General features: G+C 38.7%; 1 protein-coding gene across 3 annotated transcripts in view; it reads right to left on the bottom strand.

The window, feature by feature from the left end:
- Window positions 1-17,399, bottom strand: part of CycT (Cyclin T) — a 376,049-nt gene that overhangs the window by 115,801 nt on the left and 242,849 nt on the right. For all 3 annotated transcript variants that reach the window (XM_067147571.2, XM_067147574.2, XM_068227646.1), the window contains one exon: window positions 2,803-2,997. In XM_067147571.2, coding sequence (XP_067003672.2) covers window positions 2,803-2,997 — 195 coding nt within the window. The remainder of the gene's footprint in view (window positions 1-2,802; window positions 2,998-17,399) is intronic.

Here is a 17,399-nt window from a genome sequence, read left to right as displayed (position 1 = left end):
GTGACTGAAACCAGACATTCACTTCAGAACTGTTGCAGAGATTCGACAGGCAGTAGACCGCTCCATTCGCACCATCAACAGAACAGGCTCTGCTAAAGGTATACTACAACTTCCACATCGCTGGCAACGAGTTATACACAACGCTGGTGACTACATTAAAGGACAGTACAGGTTGCTAACATGTAACTCTTTTGTATCTGTTGTAAATAAATAGTTGCCACTATTTAATTTCCAACCTTCGTACTATTCAGTTCCTTCTTCACTCCCTGTCTAAGATTCCTTATTACTATCCAGAAAGGATTCCTGCTGCCTAACCTAGCCTTTCCAGGTTATTACTGAAATCTTCGGATGACTTCTTCTTTGATTCAACAATTATTTGTTTTGCTCTGTTTCTTTCATTACATACAATGCATTGTCTCCATCAGTCCTTGTTTGGACCAATTTCTGATAAACCTCCGTTTTAACTTTTCAGGCTGCTCTCACTTTATCATTCCACGAAGATGTTCGCTTTTTCCCATCTTTACACACAGTTGTTCCTAGGGATTCCCTTGCTATTTCTATTACAGCATCCCTGTATGCTACCCATTCTCATTCTTTTCCTACATCCTGAAACTGCTTACTGTCTATTGTTTGGCACTTTTCACTAATCATATCCATGGACCAACATTTGTACTATTCAGTTCCTTTAGTTCCATTTCTACCCTTATTCTTCTGCAGATAATTTCACTTTATCCTAGGACTAGGAGATACTTGGTTCACTACAGATCAGATACCTCATGCTTAAAGAATATATTTGTAACTGCTAATCCCATACTAACACACAAGTTCAGTGAACGCTTCCCATTCCCATTAACTTCAATATCTTCCCCACATTTATCCATTACTGTATCTTTTCATAACCTTCAACTCTATTGTCAACTCTTGCAGTGAAATCACCCATTAGCACTATCCTATCCTTGCTGTTGACCCTCACAATGTCACCATTCAGTGCTTTGTAAAACTTATCAACTTCAACCTCATCTGCACCTGCATATGGCAAACAGACTGAGACAATTCTCCTCCTAATACCTTGAACAGTTAAATCTGCCCACATAATTCACTCATTTACGTGCTAACAGAAACTATGTTGCATGGAATAGTATTCCTGATGAACGGTCTTGCCCTGCACTCTGCCCTTCCCTAACACCTGTTAAGAGTATAATCTCTTATTTCTTCCTCGTTACCTCCTGTTACATGAATATCATTAACTCTCTATACACACAGAAGAAATATATTTGCTGACTCAGCCAGTTCTATTCTTTCTTCCATAAGCCCCATTAATATTGACAGCTCCCCATCGAATTCCACTTCGTTCGTCAAGTTGTTTCCAAGGAATCCCTTGCGTGTCAAATGTAAGTGGGACTCGCTTACTCCCATATGTGAAGCACGATGCTACCCTACTTACACATAGTCCCAGTGAAGATCACTCCTCTAAGAGGTTAGGGGTCACTGGTGGATTGTATAGTCCTAGCTGCCTGAGCACAAGGAGGGCCACGACTCAGAATATGTCTGAGATGCCCACTTCTATTCCGCAGCAACTGGTATCCCTAGGCCACAGCTAAATTCTAACCATCCCCAAAAGTGCTACTTTAGGATTACAACCTATAATAAAGCATTAATTAAAAAACATTAGCTACACTGCACTTCCCCACTGGGAAAAACACAGAAAAAAATTAATGAGGTATTTATTAACCCGATGAGTGCTACACCCGCCTATAGACGGGCTGACGCGGCCGGTCCACCAGTGCTACACACGTCTATAGACGGTGTGCGAGAATTTTAATTTTTCTGAGTTTCCCGGTTCACTTTGGAGAGCGAATTTGATCTCTGACATGTTATGCCATCTGTTGGGCATTATGTAGAACTAACTGATCAGAGATTATAGCTTCGGGAAGTAACTTACAGAGCTTTTTGTAGACGTCTGTGGAGTTCATTTGCAATGTAAACAAACATGGCGGAACAACAATTTAGTATCTCTTGCAGCGATGTCATTTCGGATCACAGGATCTTTCAGTTATTAACTACAGCGGAAAGTGATGATGGAGATAATCATTTTAAGGAATTGTTAAGCGATTTTGAAAGTGAGAGTGATAGAGAGAGTGCCAAAAAATATTATATCCGAGAGAGAAACAGAGCCTCCTCCTAAACGAAAGAAAAACACGGTGAGTACAAAAGCTATTTTATCGCTAATTTCGTGGTGGATGGATTACTTTTTTTCCCCAGAGTTTCAGGTAACTGTGACAGGCTCTGAGGGCCAAGTAGTGTTTGATGACAACCCGAAAATCATTTATTTTTAGAAACTTGTGTGCCAGTGGAGTTGGTGCAGATAGTTGAACAAATCGGCATCACAAACAACCAGTAGAAAATATATAACTATCACCACATTCCAGGTTTGGAAAGTATTTTAAAATATCAACTTATATACTTTTAGAAGTTACATGATGTATTAGTTGCCTACAGATTTTAGGAAATAATATTATTTTGGGGTCTTTACTTTGTATAAAGATAATGCATGTATGGGCACGTGTAATTTTGTTTTCTCTCAAAATAATATTGAACATAAGTGTAGGATTTTCCATTTGCATTTAGATTTATAAACAACCAAGCTAATCACCCCACTGATAAGTTAAAAATTGAGGCTTCTACAAAAAATGTTACATACAAATGAAAAAACTCAGCACTGAGGTACCAAACAGTCAACTGGTAACTCAGCACTTAAAAGGTTAATCACAAGAGTATGTAAGGTCAAATAATATCACTTACGAAAGGACTTGCTGATATGCTCTGGGGCATTGTAGTATTTTGGGTGGCACTGATACTCTTGATCTTGTGTTTCAACTTGGTGGGACATTTGTCAAAGATAACAAGGAACTCCGACGTCAGTTGTTCCAGCTGGTCTAAACTCACAGACTTATCCACGTACCAGAACCAGTCCTTGCCTTCATTTGACTGAGGAATCTGTGAAAAGTGTTTGACAAATCAATATCGACTGATCTAATACAAAATTTATGATTACAAAATTATAATGTTCAAAAGGTTAATCTATTAGAATAAGATCCATTTACAAGGAATATATTACACTTCTTAGGCTGATTCTCCACGAGCAGGTAAAACGCCGCTGTTCGCCCGCTACAAACCCGCTTGTGGAACAGAACTATGGGGTATTTGTAGAGCTGTCTACACGGGCGGTTTGCACGCCGCGGGTGGACGCGTCCATGAGCGGGCAGGCGGGTCTAACGCCAGCAGAGGCGTCATTCCCGCTAGCGGTAGAACAGCGAGTCATACTCCACGTGGCGGCAGTGAGCAGTTCACCCGCCTCTGTCGCACGATAGGAACTGCCTGAAGTGTAGTATATTCTTTGCTAGCTGATGTACCCGTGCTTCGCTACGGAATTCTACATTGTATACAGAATTCTAGGTTAGATAGTGTACACTTTGTGAGCAAGATTGTATTAAATTCCATAGATCTTAACATTGCCCTAGAAACGCGATGGGGAAGTCACCAAACGTCTTTTTTTCATATGAAGACTGGGTTAGGGAATATTCGTTGTAACGGTAGGCCCGCTTGGCTACCATCAGTCACAATCAAGATGGGGAACATTATAATGGCAGACACTCAATCTCCACCTGCCTTTTTACATCCTCAGAAAGACCATTTTCCCAACTGAAATGAACATAGGTCATTACAATGGGTCAGTAGGAGTGGCACGATTAAAATCAATGTTGTCATGTAAAACACTCGATCAAATGAAAAACCACACATTTTCTCGATTTTAACGAACAGTACTACGCTTCCGATCTAACAATCCAAATTTTCAGAGCTGGAGTGACCAAGCCGCAGACAGCCGTGATCCATGAACACTCTTCGTCTTTTTTTCGGCGGAGGGGTGGAATAGTGGAGAGTCCCAGGGCAAAAACTATCTCATTTTACTACTCTGTTTCCTAGGAATACACGATGAATCGGAAAATCTCAATTCACTACACTGGCGGGGGAAGAAACTATCTGACTTGGAAGCAAATTCTTCTTCAAAGCCAGAGGAGAAAGCCCCTCTTCACTGATAATTTGGAATAAAATGAATATAGATTTAATAAAAGTGAAGCGGAAGAAGCTTTTCTTAAGAAACGGCTCTTTTCAGGGTTGAATTTTGAGTTAATTTAGTGAATTGTGGTGCTATAACTTGGAGTAGACCTAAATTGTAATTCTAGACCAGGTCATACTACTACTACTACTACTACTACTAGTAGTCCGACTCGTTGGCTGAATGGTTAGCGTACTGGCCTTCGGTTCAGAGGGTCCCGGGTTCGATTCCCGGCCGGGTCGGGAATTTTAACCTTCATTGGTTAATTCCATTGGCCTGGGGGCTGGGTGTTTGTGCTGTCCCCAACATCCCTGCAACTCACACACCACACATAACACTATCCTCCACCACAATAACACGCAGTTACCTACACATGACAGATGCCGCCCACCCTCATCGGAGGGTCTGCCTTACAAGGGCTGCACTCGGCTAGAAATAGCCACACGAAATTACTACTACTACTACTACTAAGCGAGCCTCTGCCTTAAATGTGCACATTGCTCATTCAAAACAGCGCGTCAGAGTAGGGATCGAATGGCTGGAATACTATGATGAACCAGTGTGTTACATATGTATGAACCAGAGGAATGGAATGCTAAAGAAGAAAGTTTTCTAACTCCCCAGCTATTTCCCGCCAATATTCAGTCAGGCTGTTATACTCTGTACGCAGCAGTAATCCCATCTATCGGACTTGAGTGGCAGCATAAGAGAAGAAGAACATCACAACTAACTATGGTCAATATGTTATTGTTGATGAATGTTATGCACTTTCGATATCGAAGGCCTCACATTCAGTTTTCTAAATACCACTCTTGTCATAGTCGGTGCGGTAAAACTGAATAAAACATAGAGGTAAGGGTGTATTCTGCCAGAAGGCAGGTCCGAACCTCCGCAGAGGTGTGCCTGAGCCGGAGTTTACGCGCGGTAGGTGGCCAGTTCCTTTCCGCTCCTCCATTCCCTTACCCCCGACCAACAGCGCGTGGCAACCCATCCAAATCTTGACCACTCCCAATGTTGCTTAAATTCGGAGATCTCACGGGATCCGGTGTTTCCAACACGGCTACGACCGTTGGCAATAAAACATAAATGATCGTAAATTGTATTCTCTCTAACATTTGTTATGCAGTACTTTTCGATAGGACCAATAACTTATTGTAGGTATTTAAAAAAAAAAATTAGGTGCCTTTCCCTGAACTACAATTTCATCCAGGGTGAATAAAATTGTTTATAGCTTAGACTGTAGTTTCTTATTCCCCGACTCTATGTATCGATTTTCATTATATTCTGTTAACCCATTTCCTTCTGGTTCGGCGTTGATATGGACTTAGCAACAAAAATACAAATTCATGAATGTCTCCCATATCATAGCCGGTACGGTAAACATGTATGAGACATAAATGATCGGAAATTTAATTTTATATAACTTGAGTTATGTAATATCTATCGATAAGACCACTAATAATATAAATATTTGAGAATTAAATTTCAGGCCTTCCCCGAAACTACCATTTCATTCGTTTAGTAATATGAACCTTAATAAGTTTAAACAGATCATCGAATGAAGCAACTGACATTCTATAATATTGGAAAAAATATTTCCAGATAGCTCCTGTGTTCGCAAAACGTTCAATGAAATTGTCCAGTGGTGAGCCGATTCGATAACGCAGGGTGAGTCCACCAACGTCTTTTCTTACCAGGTTTCTTTTTTAACAGCTCCGACAACACAACCTATTTGTACGACATCCATCATTATAGTATTGATGGTTATGAATTTCATGTTTTTGGTCCGTATTGAACAATATATAAGTAATAATAATAATAATAACTTAAATGTTTCCACCTTTTCAATACAATATATTCACAAATTTACAAAATTATACGGTACTAGTTTCGACCCATCTAGGGGTCATCATCAGCCGTATTGGAGCAAAGATCATTTGTGGCGAAATCCTAAGACAATATTATTTTAAAGAATAACAAGTGAAATGAGATGTTATGGTAATAGTTAATAATACAAGGAATATACATAATAAGAGGTTTTTAACAAAGAATAAAGTATAAATGGGGTGTTGTAAAAATTATAATCATGGAAATCAGTAAGTTCTTGTATTGAAATGAAATATGGCTTAGGAAGAGGGCTTAAGGTGGGGCTGAAGGGTCACAATCTCAATGAAATCTCAGAGAAACCCAACATACTCTTCGATCTATTTATCACTTTCCTCAGAAACAATAATGCAGCCAACCTAAACTCAATCCTAAATTTAATCAAAGGTACTTTTCCAAGACAATTACACTTTCTCCTGCACCCTTCAGCCCCACCTTAAGCCCTCTTCCTAAGCCATATTTCATTTCAATACAAGAACTTACTGATTTCCATGATTATAATTTTTACAACACCCCATTTATACTTTATTCTTTGTTAAAAACCTCTTATTATGTATATTCCTTGTATTATTAACTATTACCATAACATCTCATTTCACTTGTTATTCTTTAAAATAATATTGTCTTAGGTTTTCGCCACAAATGATCTTTGCTCCAATACGGCTGATGATGACCCCTAGATGGGTCGAAACTAGTACCGTATAATTTTGTAAATTTGTGAATATATTGTATTGAAAAGGTGGAAACATTTAAGTTATTATTATTATTATTACTCATTATAGTATGGCAGGATTATCGCTGGTGGAGAATGGCTGTGCGTGTCGCCGGCGTTTTTAGCGCTGTTTACAGGCGCCAATTCAACCGCTCGTGTAGAATAGGCAAAAAGTTTGAGCGGTCAGGCGGGCGAACAGCGGCGTTTTACCTGCTCGTGGAGAATCAGCCTAACTCAATACAAATTCTCTAGAAAGTAACCACAAAAAGAGGGCTCTGCTTTTATTATTTGCGTGCAGAACAGATTTCTTTCAGTGAACAGTACAGTGTACATATTTCCTGATTAATGTTACGGTTGTGATATTTTGACCGTGCAAAGGTAGCACATACAGTATAAAGGCTACAATGAACTGTATGATGGAATATTAACTGGCTCTGTATAATAATTAAGAGCATACTTTTTGAGTTTGATAAAATATGAGAAGACTGCATAGAGCTATAAAAAAATTAATTGTTACTGTATTTTGCATAGCGGTATAGTTTATAATTATGTAAATACAGTAAAACTGTTCAATACCCTATCCCAGGTACTACACACTTTTCGCCCAGTCCCTAGATAATTCCCACAGGAACCGATTACAAAATACCCTATTATATCAGGCTTTGCTGACGTTTAATGCACACTTTTTTGAAGGAACATTATTCTGTTGATTTTTAATGAACTACAGAAAAAAATAGAAAATTTGACTCCCTCGTTGCAAGTGTACCTACGGGCCTGAAGAAAACTTCACTTGCAGCTTATTCTCGCCATAGAGATTCTGCAGTGCGTACAAACACAAATGGACTAATACTGTAGAGATAAGGGGAGGCCAGTTTAGGAAATGAGCTGTTAACAATTTAAAAATCATGGACAAGAAAGTAAGAGAAGGAACCTTTCCATCACATCTCTTACTGGTTTATCTGGACAGTTCTAAAATTGCCTTTCAATGATGTTTAGTGTAATGAAGCTTGTCTGCAATAATCAATACAAAAAGTAAGGCACTTTCCTTATGAGAAAAATTAGAAATTTTGTGAAATCACTATGAAAACAGTAATGTTAACTAGAAACAGCTCACTGATTTGAGTGGTTAAATAGGTAAATGAAGCTCACCTCCATTGAGGGATGTCCGAAAAGAACTGCACCACCTCGGGATAAGGACAAGAATTTACTTTACTTTCAGCGTTCTTCTGCTACACCACGTTTCAAAAGCTTCTATCTCTGTTCTTTCTGAGTTAGTTATTGTCCATGTTCGACCTCCATGTAATGCCACGCTCCAGAAGAAAGTCCTCGAAAACAAAGTGAGCTAATTTATTTTCTTAAAGGCCTTCCTTGCTTGTGCTAATCTGCATTTTATGTCCTCCTTACTTCAGTCACTGTTAGGTAATTTACTACCAAAGTAACAATATTCATTTCCTTCTTTTAAGTCTATTTCCCAATCTAATATTTCGAGGATCACCCGACTTTGTTCGACTGCACTCCATAACTTTGTTTCAGATTTGTACTCGTTCTCCAAGGCTATGTCCATACCATTCAGCAATTTCCTCAGGACTTCTGCAGACTCAGATAAAGTAATATCTTATGCAATATATTGCTTCTTAGTTAAGGTAGATCTCTTAATCTATGTATGATAAGCATCCAAGAATTGCTGATTTTATATCCTTCTTCTAAACTAATTTTGTTCAGGCGTTTTTTTTGTTTTGTTTTTTGCTAGTTGCTTTACGTCGCACCGACACAGGTAGGTCTTATGGCGACGATGGGATAGGAAAGGCTATGAGTGGGAAGGAAGCGGCCGTGGCCTTAATTAAGGTACAGCCCCAGCATTTGCCTGGTGTGAAAATGGGAAACCACGGAAAACCATTTTCAGGGCTGCCGACAGTGGGGTTCGAACCTACTATCTCCCGAATACTGGATACTGGCCGCACTTAAGCGACTGCAGCTATCGAGCTCAGTGTTTCTTGATTTCGATAGCCTCATGGATTTTCCTTTGATATTCCAAGGGATAACTCCTAGGATCTTGGTCTTGTCAAATTATATTCACAGACCTAACATAAACAAGCAGGATGAACCCCTAATTACATAACAGCACGGGCAAGTCCCACTACCTGGCTGTGACACATGTTAAAAAATTCTCACGAAACAGCCAGGGGGCTTACGTCAGCCGGAGAGGGTAGGATAAATAAGGCCAAGGTCATAAACCCCTCTCATAGTGTGATTGCTGCCTGGGAGATTGATTATCTCGGATCGAGTAGGGGTATTTCGTCACCTTGACAAAGAATAATGCAATGTATTCAAAACGTTGGCAAATTGTGCGGAATGTACAGAAAACAACACAGTTCAACCCGGAATAAGAATTAAATAATGCGGATAATTGTTCATGATATAATAATATTTGATCAGTTTACAATGACGATGATTGGTGAAAGGAGGGCAATCTCTATGTTAAAGATCAGAAAGATTACTACAATGGAGAAGAATCACAGGGAGAATGTAGGTCGGGCTGAGCTTTTAGGGTCAAATTCACGTTCAAAGGATAAACTACTTTCTTCCTCTCCTTAGATTATTATTATGATCATCATGATCATCATCTTCCAACTCCAGCTTCCTAGGTGTGGTGTACAAGCCTCGCCATCTCTTCCTGTCCGCATACATCTTCTGTTCTAGGACATCTTCCCATTTGAAGCCCCTCTCCTTCACATCCGATTTCACCATTTTCTCTTGGCCTTCCTCTCGGTCTTTTTCCTTGCACAGTAAGACTGAAGTATTTTCTGGTAGGTCTCCATTCTCATAACTTGCCCATACATCTGAAGTCTATGCTTCTTTATTACATCGGTAATAGGGACCTCAATGCCAGCTACTCTCCTGATTTCATCCTTTCGAGTGGTTTGATTCATAGTTCTAATGTATCTCATTTCTGCCGCCTGAATCCTGTAGTCATAGTTCAGTAGAGTACATGTCTCTAAACCATATGTGAGAATCAATACAAAGTGGGTGTGGTAGAGGGTTGTTTTTGATTTTCGTAGTATTTTGCAGTCCCAGAGTAGATTTCTGACTTAAATGTAAAAGTTTGATGCGTTCGGTGTCCACCCGAGTATTTCCTGTTTAGCAGCATTATCTCTGGAAATTGTGCTTCCGAGGTACTTGAAGTGAGAAACTGATTCTAGTTTAGCTCCTTCCAAAAAAAGAAGTTTGAGTTTGTTCCTTTCCTGTTGATGGTTATTTTGCTTATCTTCATCTCATATTTATTGAACATATCGTTCTACTCAGTTTTATCTGTATTTCAGCTTCTGTTTCTCCCCATAACAGCACATCACCCGCAAATACCAGGGCATATTATATTGTCTACTGCCCATTTTCTTGATAGACTTTATTACCTTGTCCATTACTATTATGAACAAGAGTGGCGATAGGGCACTTCGTTGTTGGACACCTCTCTTTGTCTCAAACCATTTTAACCTTCCATTTTGGCCGGCCGGCCAGCAAGCCAGCCAGTAATTAATTAATTAATTAATTTGTCTTTATTCACGGCGAAGTGAGGGCTCAAGGCCCTCTCTTACACTTAACCATAACATTTAAAATAATTAACATACATATATATTTTTAAATACAACAAATCTTTTTTTAAATATAGTACTAATAGCAAATATGGAGATAGTAATAAAAGAAATAATTATAGAATGTACAACATGACAATATAAATGAACATGGTAATAATTTTAAAACTAACACAAGTAATAATAAAAGAAGGAAACACAGTAAACACCTATAACTAGCAAATACATTTCTAATTTTTATGAAAATAAGCTCATTCACGCACTCATTCACATTACGCAAATCGAACAAGCCAGCTAGAGGTATTCAGCAGGTGATTTCAGCACTCGTTCTTAAATCTCTTATGAGAACGTAAATCCCTAATGGTAGCAGGGAGGGCATTCCTCAGCCTAGCAGCAGTGACTAGAGATATTGTTAAACAGGAGCCAGATCGGGTATTGTGGTTGTGATAGGAGGAGAGGAGATTAAAGTTTGATGAGAGATAATTTGGCACACCCGAGTTTACAACTCCACGCAGAAGGGCAACATGTGGAGACTGCGACGCTCGTGAACACAAAGCCATGACAACTCCCTATAATAAGATGAAATGTGAGAATCATATCGCAGCTTAAATATTTAAAAAAAAATATAAATTGAATACAGGTGTTTAGACTCTGTTCGAGCATCTTGTTACTGTCTTGTCAGTCAGGTACTTGGGCACCTTGAGATCTTCCAGGCATTCTCAGATTTTGTTCCAAGGAACACTGTCATAGGCCCTTTCAATGTCCAAAAATGTAATCACAAGATTCTTTCCATATTCCCGGTACTTTTCTGAAAGTATTCTAATGGCAAAAATGAGATCCACAGTACTTCAATCTTTCTTGAATCCATGTTGTTCTTCCTCAAGCAAAGGTTCCACTATCTTGCTCTCATTTCAATGATCTTTTCCACCAGCTTCAGGGTGTGTAACAACAACGTTATGCCCCTATAGTTTCCACATTTCCATCTGTTGCCCTTTTTAAACAGTGGAATGATGATACCTTTTCTCCAAACTTCTGGGATTTTGTTTTCTTTCCAGATCACCGAGAGCACTCTACATAGCAAATTTAAGCCTGGTATGCCAGCTGCCTTTATCGTATCCAAGGTGAAAAAATCGATCCCGAGGAGTTCCCTTTTCACATGTTCTTCAGTCCTGTTTCTACTTAAGGCCATGTTAATGGAGGGTGGTTTTTCCGGATTTCATCTATTCTACAGGTGGTGGTGGTGTTTCCATATCCATTTAACAACATGCTGAAGTACTTCTTCATTTAAACTCTGATCCCTTCCTCTGTTCTTATCAAACTACCATAATTAGTTTCCAGCACAAGGATGTTTCTATATTCACTTCTTTTACTTTTTACTACTTTATATAGTAGTTTTTATTTCCTTGGCAGTCTTCCTCTATCCTGGTAGTAAAGTCGTCCCAGCACCTACTGTTTTCTTCTTGGATTAGTTGTTTTATGGCCAGCTCCTAGGTGCTATATTCCTGTGATCACACTTGGATTTCAACCTCATTTCTTCTATTGCCTATTTTTTGTTTTATTTGATCTAATTTTCTTGTCAGCATATTTCTTTCTTTTATCGTCGCTGCCTTCACCCGGTCATTCTACCAAGGCATTTCCTTCTCTATTGGTTTTGCACTTGTTTTCCGACAGATTTCCTCAACTTCCTTTATAAGAGTTTCTTTGAACAAGGTCTATTCTTCTTCTACCCCTCTGATCGCAGTTTTGGGCAATTTTGTTGTTATCCTTGCTTGGTATTTCTCTTTCTTCTCCGAGTCCTTCAACACCGAAGTCTTGATCTTTAGCATTTTCGTGCACTCATAGTTCATTCCATGTTTAAAAAACAGTATTGCTCTTACAACAACACGGTTGCCATATCAAATGGCTCTGCTCAACACCATCACAGGTAAACGGAAGCACATAAATATGTGAAACTCAATACTCAAGTTCAAGATAAAGAGCTAAAGAAACTAAGCTGCATATTATTTTTATGGACTAAAACAGACGAGGTGTTTACAGGGCCTTTTTAATTTTGGTTTTTACAGAATCAGTAATAAACTAGGGCACAAAGAAAACCTCAGCATTGAAGTGTAAGGCAAATTGGGAGACAAAATTGAAAAATATTGTTTTATGAGATTGAGGAGTGAGGTACGTTTTAATTGCATTTAATACATTTCCCCAGGCAGTGCGGGATACTACTGTGCTATCGTATCGCTCACAAAAACAATAGAAAAAACTTAATGCAGTCGTGAGAAAAAGTGATAATGTGCTTAAGAGAGAACAGTTAAATAACAAAACCAAGCACAAATAAAACACAAGGCAAATTCTTTTATCTATACAAGTTATGCCATGATGTATTGCTGCACTCCACAACACCAAAATTGTCAGTAACAACTTTTGTACAGTATGAAAATAATAGAACACACACACAAATACTATGCAATATACATTTAACCACCTCTTAACTCAACACAAGACAAGGACACACTGATTAAAGGCCTAAAAACACACACGCAAATAAATACTGTAGATGACTTCACTACAGAAGTGAGCTGCCGGCGAGTGAGAGACTACATGATGCCTGTACCAGAGCAACACAGAAGAAGAAAAATGAAAGAAGGCAACGGAGCGATGGCTGTTCCTGACAATGTGCTTCCTCGCTACGAACATATTTATGAAAAAGAAAATGTTATGTAGATATTTTAATAACTCGGGGGCAAAAATGCCTCATCCTTTTTATCTCTCTTTCATAATACATTCAATTTTTTGTATAAAATCCCTTAATCACAAGGAATTATGGATGTCTCAGAGAGGGTGTGTTCACTCCTTGTAGGTCCATAAGAGCAGTACTGTTTTCTTAATGTGGAATGAGCTAAAGGGGAACATGGACATCTTTAGTATCAGCTATTAACAGCCGATGGTCACTATCTAGATACACTCTCCGGGTATGACTTTGACATCACTACACCCTAACATGCAAACCAGCTTTGTCATCTGTGATGATGTAGTCTATCATGGTTTTGAGCTTCCCATCCCAATTATATCTTGTTATTTTATGAATCTCCCTCTTCTGGTACCATGGGTTTTGTATGCTCAAGTTTTTTTGCATACAGAAATCAATCAAACTATCTCCTTCAGAGTTTCTGTCCCCAAACCCACAAGATCTGATAAAGTTTTTCCCAACCTCCTCTCTCTTTACCAAATTGAGCATTCAGATCACCCATAATTATGGTGTTCCCATACATTAATTGCTCTTCTCAGTAAAAAAAAATATTCTTTCTCACCTGTGGTACATCCTGTTTGAGATACATATACTTGAAATAAAGTCTGATGCATATTTCCATCATGTAATCTCATCTGGATGATCCTATCATTCTCATAGGTGACATCTGTCAGACATGACATCTGGCATGACAAAAAAGGCTTGTTAGCACCAGGGTGAAAGAACACATTAGGTCAGTCAAGAATGTCACTCTTCAGCCTCCATGGAAAATGTTATCAGTCTGCCATAGCAGAACACTTTTATAGTACAGACCATCAAATCCTCTTTGACCAGGCAAAGGTCATCAAATCTGTAGAAGACTTCTATGCTCAACTTGTAAGGGAAGCCATAGAAATAGAGCTGTGCCCAAATAACATCAACAGGGAAGATGGCTTCAAGTTATCAAATACATGGAGACCTGTACCCCAGAAATACATGCATAACACCACCATGGCTCAGTGTGACACACTCAAGAAACTGTTGACAGAGGGCGGTGAATCGGTAATTTCCCACCCAACCACCACAGCAAAGCGCAACAAACCCTGAATCAAGTTAGGAGGGGGGGCATGGGTAGTATGGTCGTGACTTCCAGGTTACTTCGAAGAATTTCTTTGCCAACTGTCAGAGGCAGACCTTCACATGCCCTGATGAAGGCCAATGTAATTTGGCAGAAAGCTCAGCTTTGTTAAATGTATATAAGTGGCTTTAAGTCAGTTAGCATATTTATCTCTCTATTTTAATACAATGAGCCACAAAAACCTACATTCATTGATTCGAAGATCTATTTACTTGACAAAAGGACTGAATATTAACAATATTTTTTGGAATTTGATACAAAGTGAATTAGGGTACCTTTAACATTTCAACAATTCTGTACCTGAGAACCAGACTATCTTAAGTCCATTTTTTGCCTTTTTGAGATAATCCGGAGTGTAGATGATGAAAGAGAGCTTTATTGAGCCAGACTATGTTAAGCCTTGTAAAACAATAATTTTACGAATTAGCAGTGTCAATATAATCTTTAGTCCTGAGAATTCTGTGAGGCAACTTATCCTAAGTCCACTTACGATACTTTGGTCGTAAGCAAATCATAACCTGCGATAGCCTAAGTCCGTTTAAGATAGTTTGGCATTGAGATTTTGTGTTACCATTGCAGTTCAAGTCACATTATTACATTATTGACAAGGATTTTGTTGACTTAGACGGGAATTTTACCATTGTTTTGCATGTTCTGCTCGGTTTCATTCATAAGAAGCAATGAGCCGTGGACAGATGTTGGTTGATCTTGCACTGCAGCTAAACCAGTTTCCAAGAGCTAAGAATAATATTGGTTAGTACAATGTATTTCTATTTCTATGCTCTACAGATATTGAAAAGTAATTTGTTGATGTTTAAAAAAAGAGTCTTCCTCTTTATGAGCCAAACAGTAATTAGCTTGTTAATCAATTTCTTTTACAGGGTTTAATGACAATGACAATGAGCTTAAGGGAACAGAAACTGCCTTTCCTTCTATGAATCTAAAAGTAGATAAAAAAAGTGGAAGTAAGTATTAAGTTCACCGCACTTTATAATCATGAAAGGTCATACTGTATTTGTTTTTAAGAGCCAACACAATTTGTTCAAGAACTGTTATTCGTGCGTGTGCTTTTATCTGCTGGATAGTAGCTTAAAAATATTTTTTGTCCACAGGCCCCTACTGTTACCATGCCCGATTTTGTGAAGGAGAAGAGGAAGAGGACGAAGAAGATAGTGGAGAAAAGGTGTACACTCAATTACAATGTGTTAAAGTGAATTCGCATTTCACTGACGTAGGTTACAATGATCAAGTCTCCACGCCTATTTACCCGCCGCTTGTTGCTGAAGAGACTGAAATAGAATGCAGTGCCAATTTTCAAGGGCTTGTGGGTAGTTCTGGTAAGAGATCACAGTCTCCACAAGAGCATTCGTTGGAGAGTGGCTCTAATGATACCCCATCCAGTGCCTTTTCTTCTGTTCATGACATCAAGCAAACAGAGAGCGGAACATTTTTGATCCCCTCTCGTACAACTGGTGCTAGATTGGTTCCGTACCCAGATTCTGAAGATTTTGAAAACAATAAGAATGGTTGTAGGAAAAGGAAAAGAAATACTCTTTTGTGGAAGAAGAATGTGAGGAAAGTAAAGTTATTAGGTGGAGAAGAATGTGTCTCTTCAGCTGGTAAGTTAGTTGGTAAGCGTGTCCTTCCTTCTGAATGTAGAAACTGCAGAATGAAATGTTCAACAAAGGTAACTGAGGTTGAAAGACAGCAAATATTTAATGAATTTTGGAGTGCAGAGAAGAGTTGGGACCTTAAAAGACAGTACATTATTTCCCTTATGGAGGAAAAGCTAGTTATAAGGCATAGGCCACGATGTCATGAGACACAACGGCAAAGAACAGCAATATATATTTATCATTTAAACGTGTCAAACAATAAAATCACCGTTTGTCAAGGAACGTTTTTAAATACACTGGGGATAAGTATTAAAATGGTGAAAACTGTCTTGAAAAAGGCCAGTGGGTGTGGTATGATTGTTGATGGAAGAGGTAAACACACGCCATCAAATACAATCTCAGAAGAGCTTTGTCATGACATTAGAGCACATATTGACAGATATCCAGTTTATGACAGTCATTACAGCAGGGAACATAGGAAGTGAACTGAATCTATCAAAAATGTATTCTTTATACTGTCAAGAATGTGCCAAGGAAGGAAAAATAGCAGCAAAAGAATGGCTGTTTCAAAGAATATTCAATGAAGAGTATAACATCGCTTTTAAGTTGCCAGATAACGATACGTGTGACAAGTGCAATGAATATAATATCCAGATAAACCAACAATCGTCCACACAACATGAGATATCTAAAATTATGGAAAGGAAGAAAGAGCACTTGGAAGAAGCCGCCCGCCGCTACAAGATGAAAGCAAACGACAAGGAAACTTGCGGCGAAAACGAGAAAGTCGTAATGGTGGACCTACAAAAATGTTTACCGACACCATATCTAACAAATTCAGAGTGCTACTACCTCAGGAAGTTATGGACACTAAACTATACCCTATATGATTCCACACTAAGAGAGTTCTATTGCATGATGTATGATGAAAACTGTGGAGGAAATGAGATGGCTTCATGTTTCTTGAAATGGGCAAATAATCATCTAACTGATGAAACACACATCCTCACTGTCTGGTCAGATAACTGCTCAGGTTAGAACTGAAATCATCAAATGATTATCATGTACTTCTGGCTTATTTCAAAATGGAAAAATTTGCAAGTTATTAACCACAAGTACTTGTTGCGTGGGCACACCCACATGGAAGTGGATACTGTACACAGCATTATTGAAAGGAAGAAGAAAAGCATCGAGACACAAAACATCTTCACTTGTAATGAATGGATAAACCTCGTAGAAGAAAGTGATAAAAAATAAAAGCTGAAAGAATGTGTTTGGCAGATTTCAAAGATTTCTTGGGTTTTTCAAGCAAAGACAGCAACATGATTGTTCTGAGGAAGAAAAACACCCTGGGAGAAAACACACATATTTCTGATATGGTTTGGATCCAGGTGAGGAAAGACAAACCATACACCTAGCAGTACAAAACCTCGTTCCAGGATGAAATGTTCAAAGAAGTCGATTTGAGGAGGAATACCAGAAGTGCCAGGATATCTTTCCCACAAACTCTTCCTGTGATTAGAACTGTTAAGAAGTCAATTAGTAAAGAAAAGTATAAGGATTTGTGCACCATTTTGAAGTGGGTTCCAGAAGAATATCACTTGTACTTCAGGAATCTCAAGA

Source organism: Anabrus simplex, chromosome 5 (assembly GCF_040414725.1).
Source record: "Anabrus simplex isolate iqAnaSimp1 chromosome 5, ASM4041472v1, whole genome shotgun sequence".
NCBI lineage: Eukaryota > Metazoa > Arthropoda > Insecta > Orthoptera > Tettigoniidae > Anabrus > Anabrus simplex.
The sequence above is the reverse complement of the archived record's forward strand: the minus strand, read 5'-3'. Positions and strand labels throughout refer to the sequence as shown.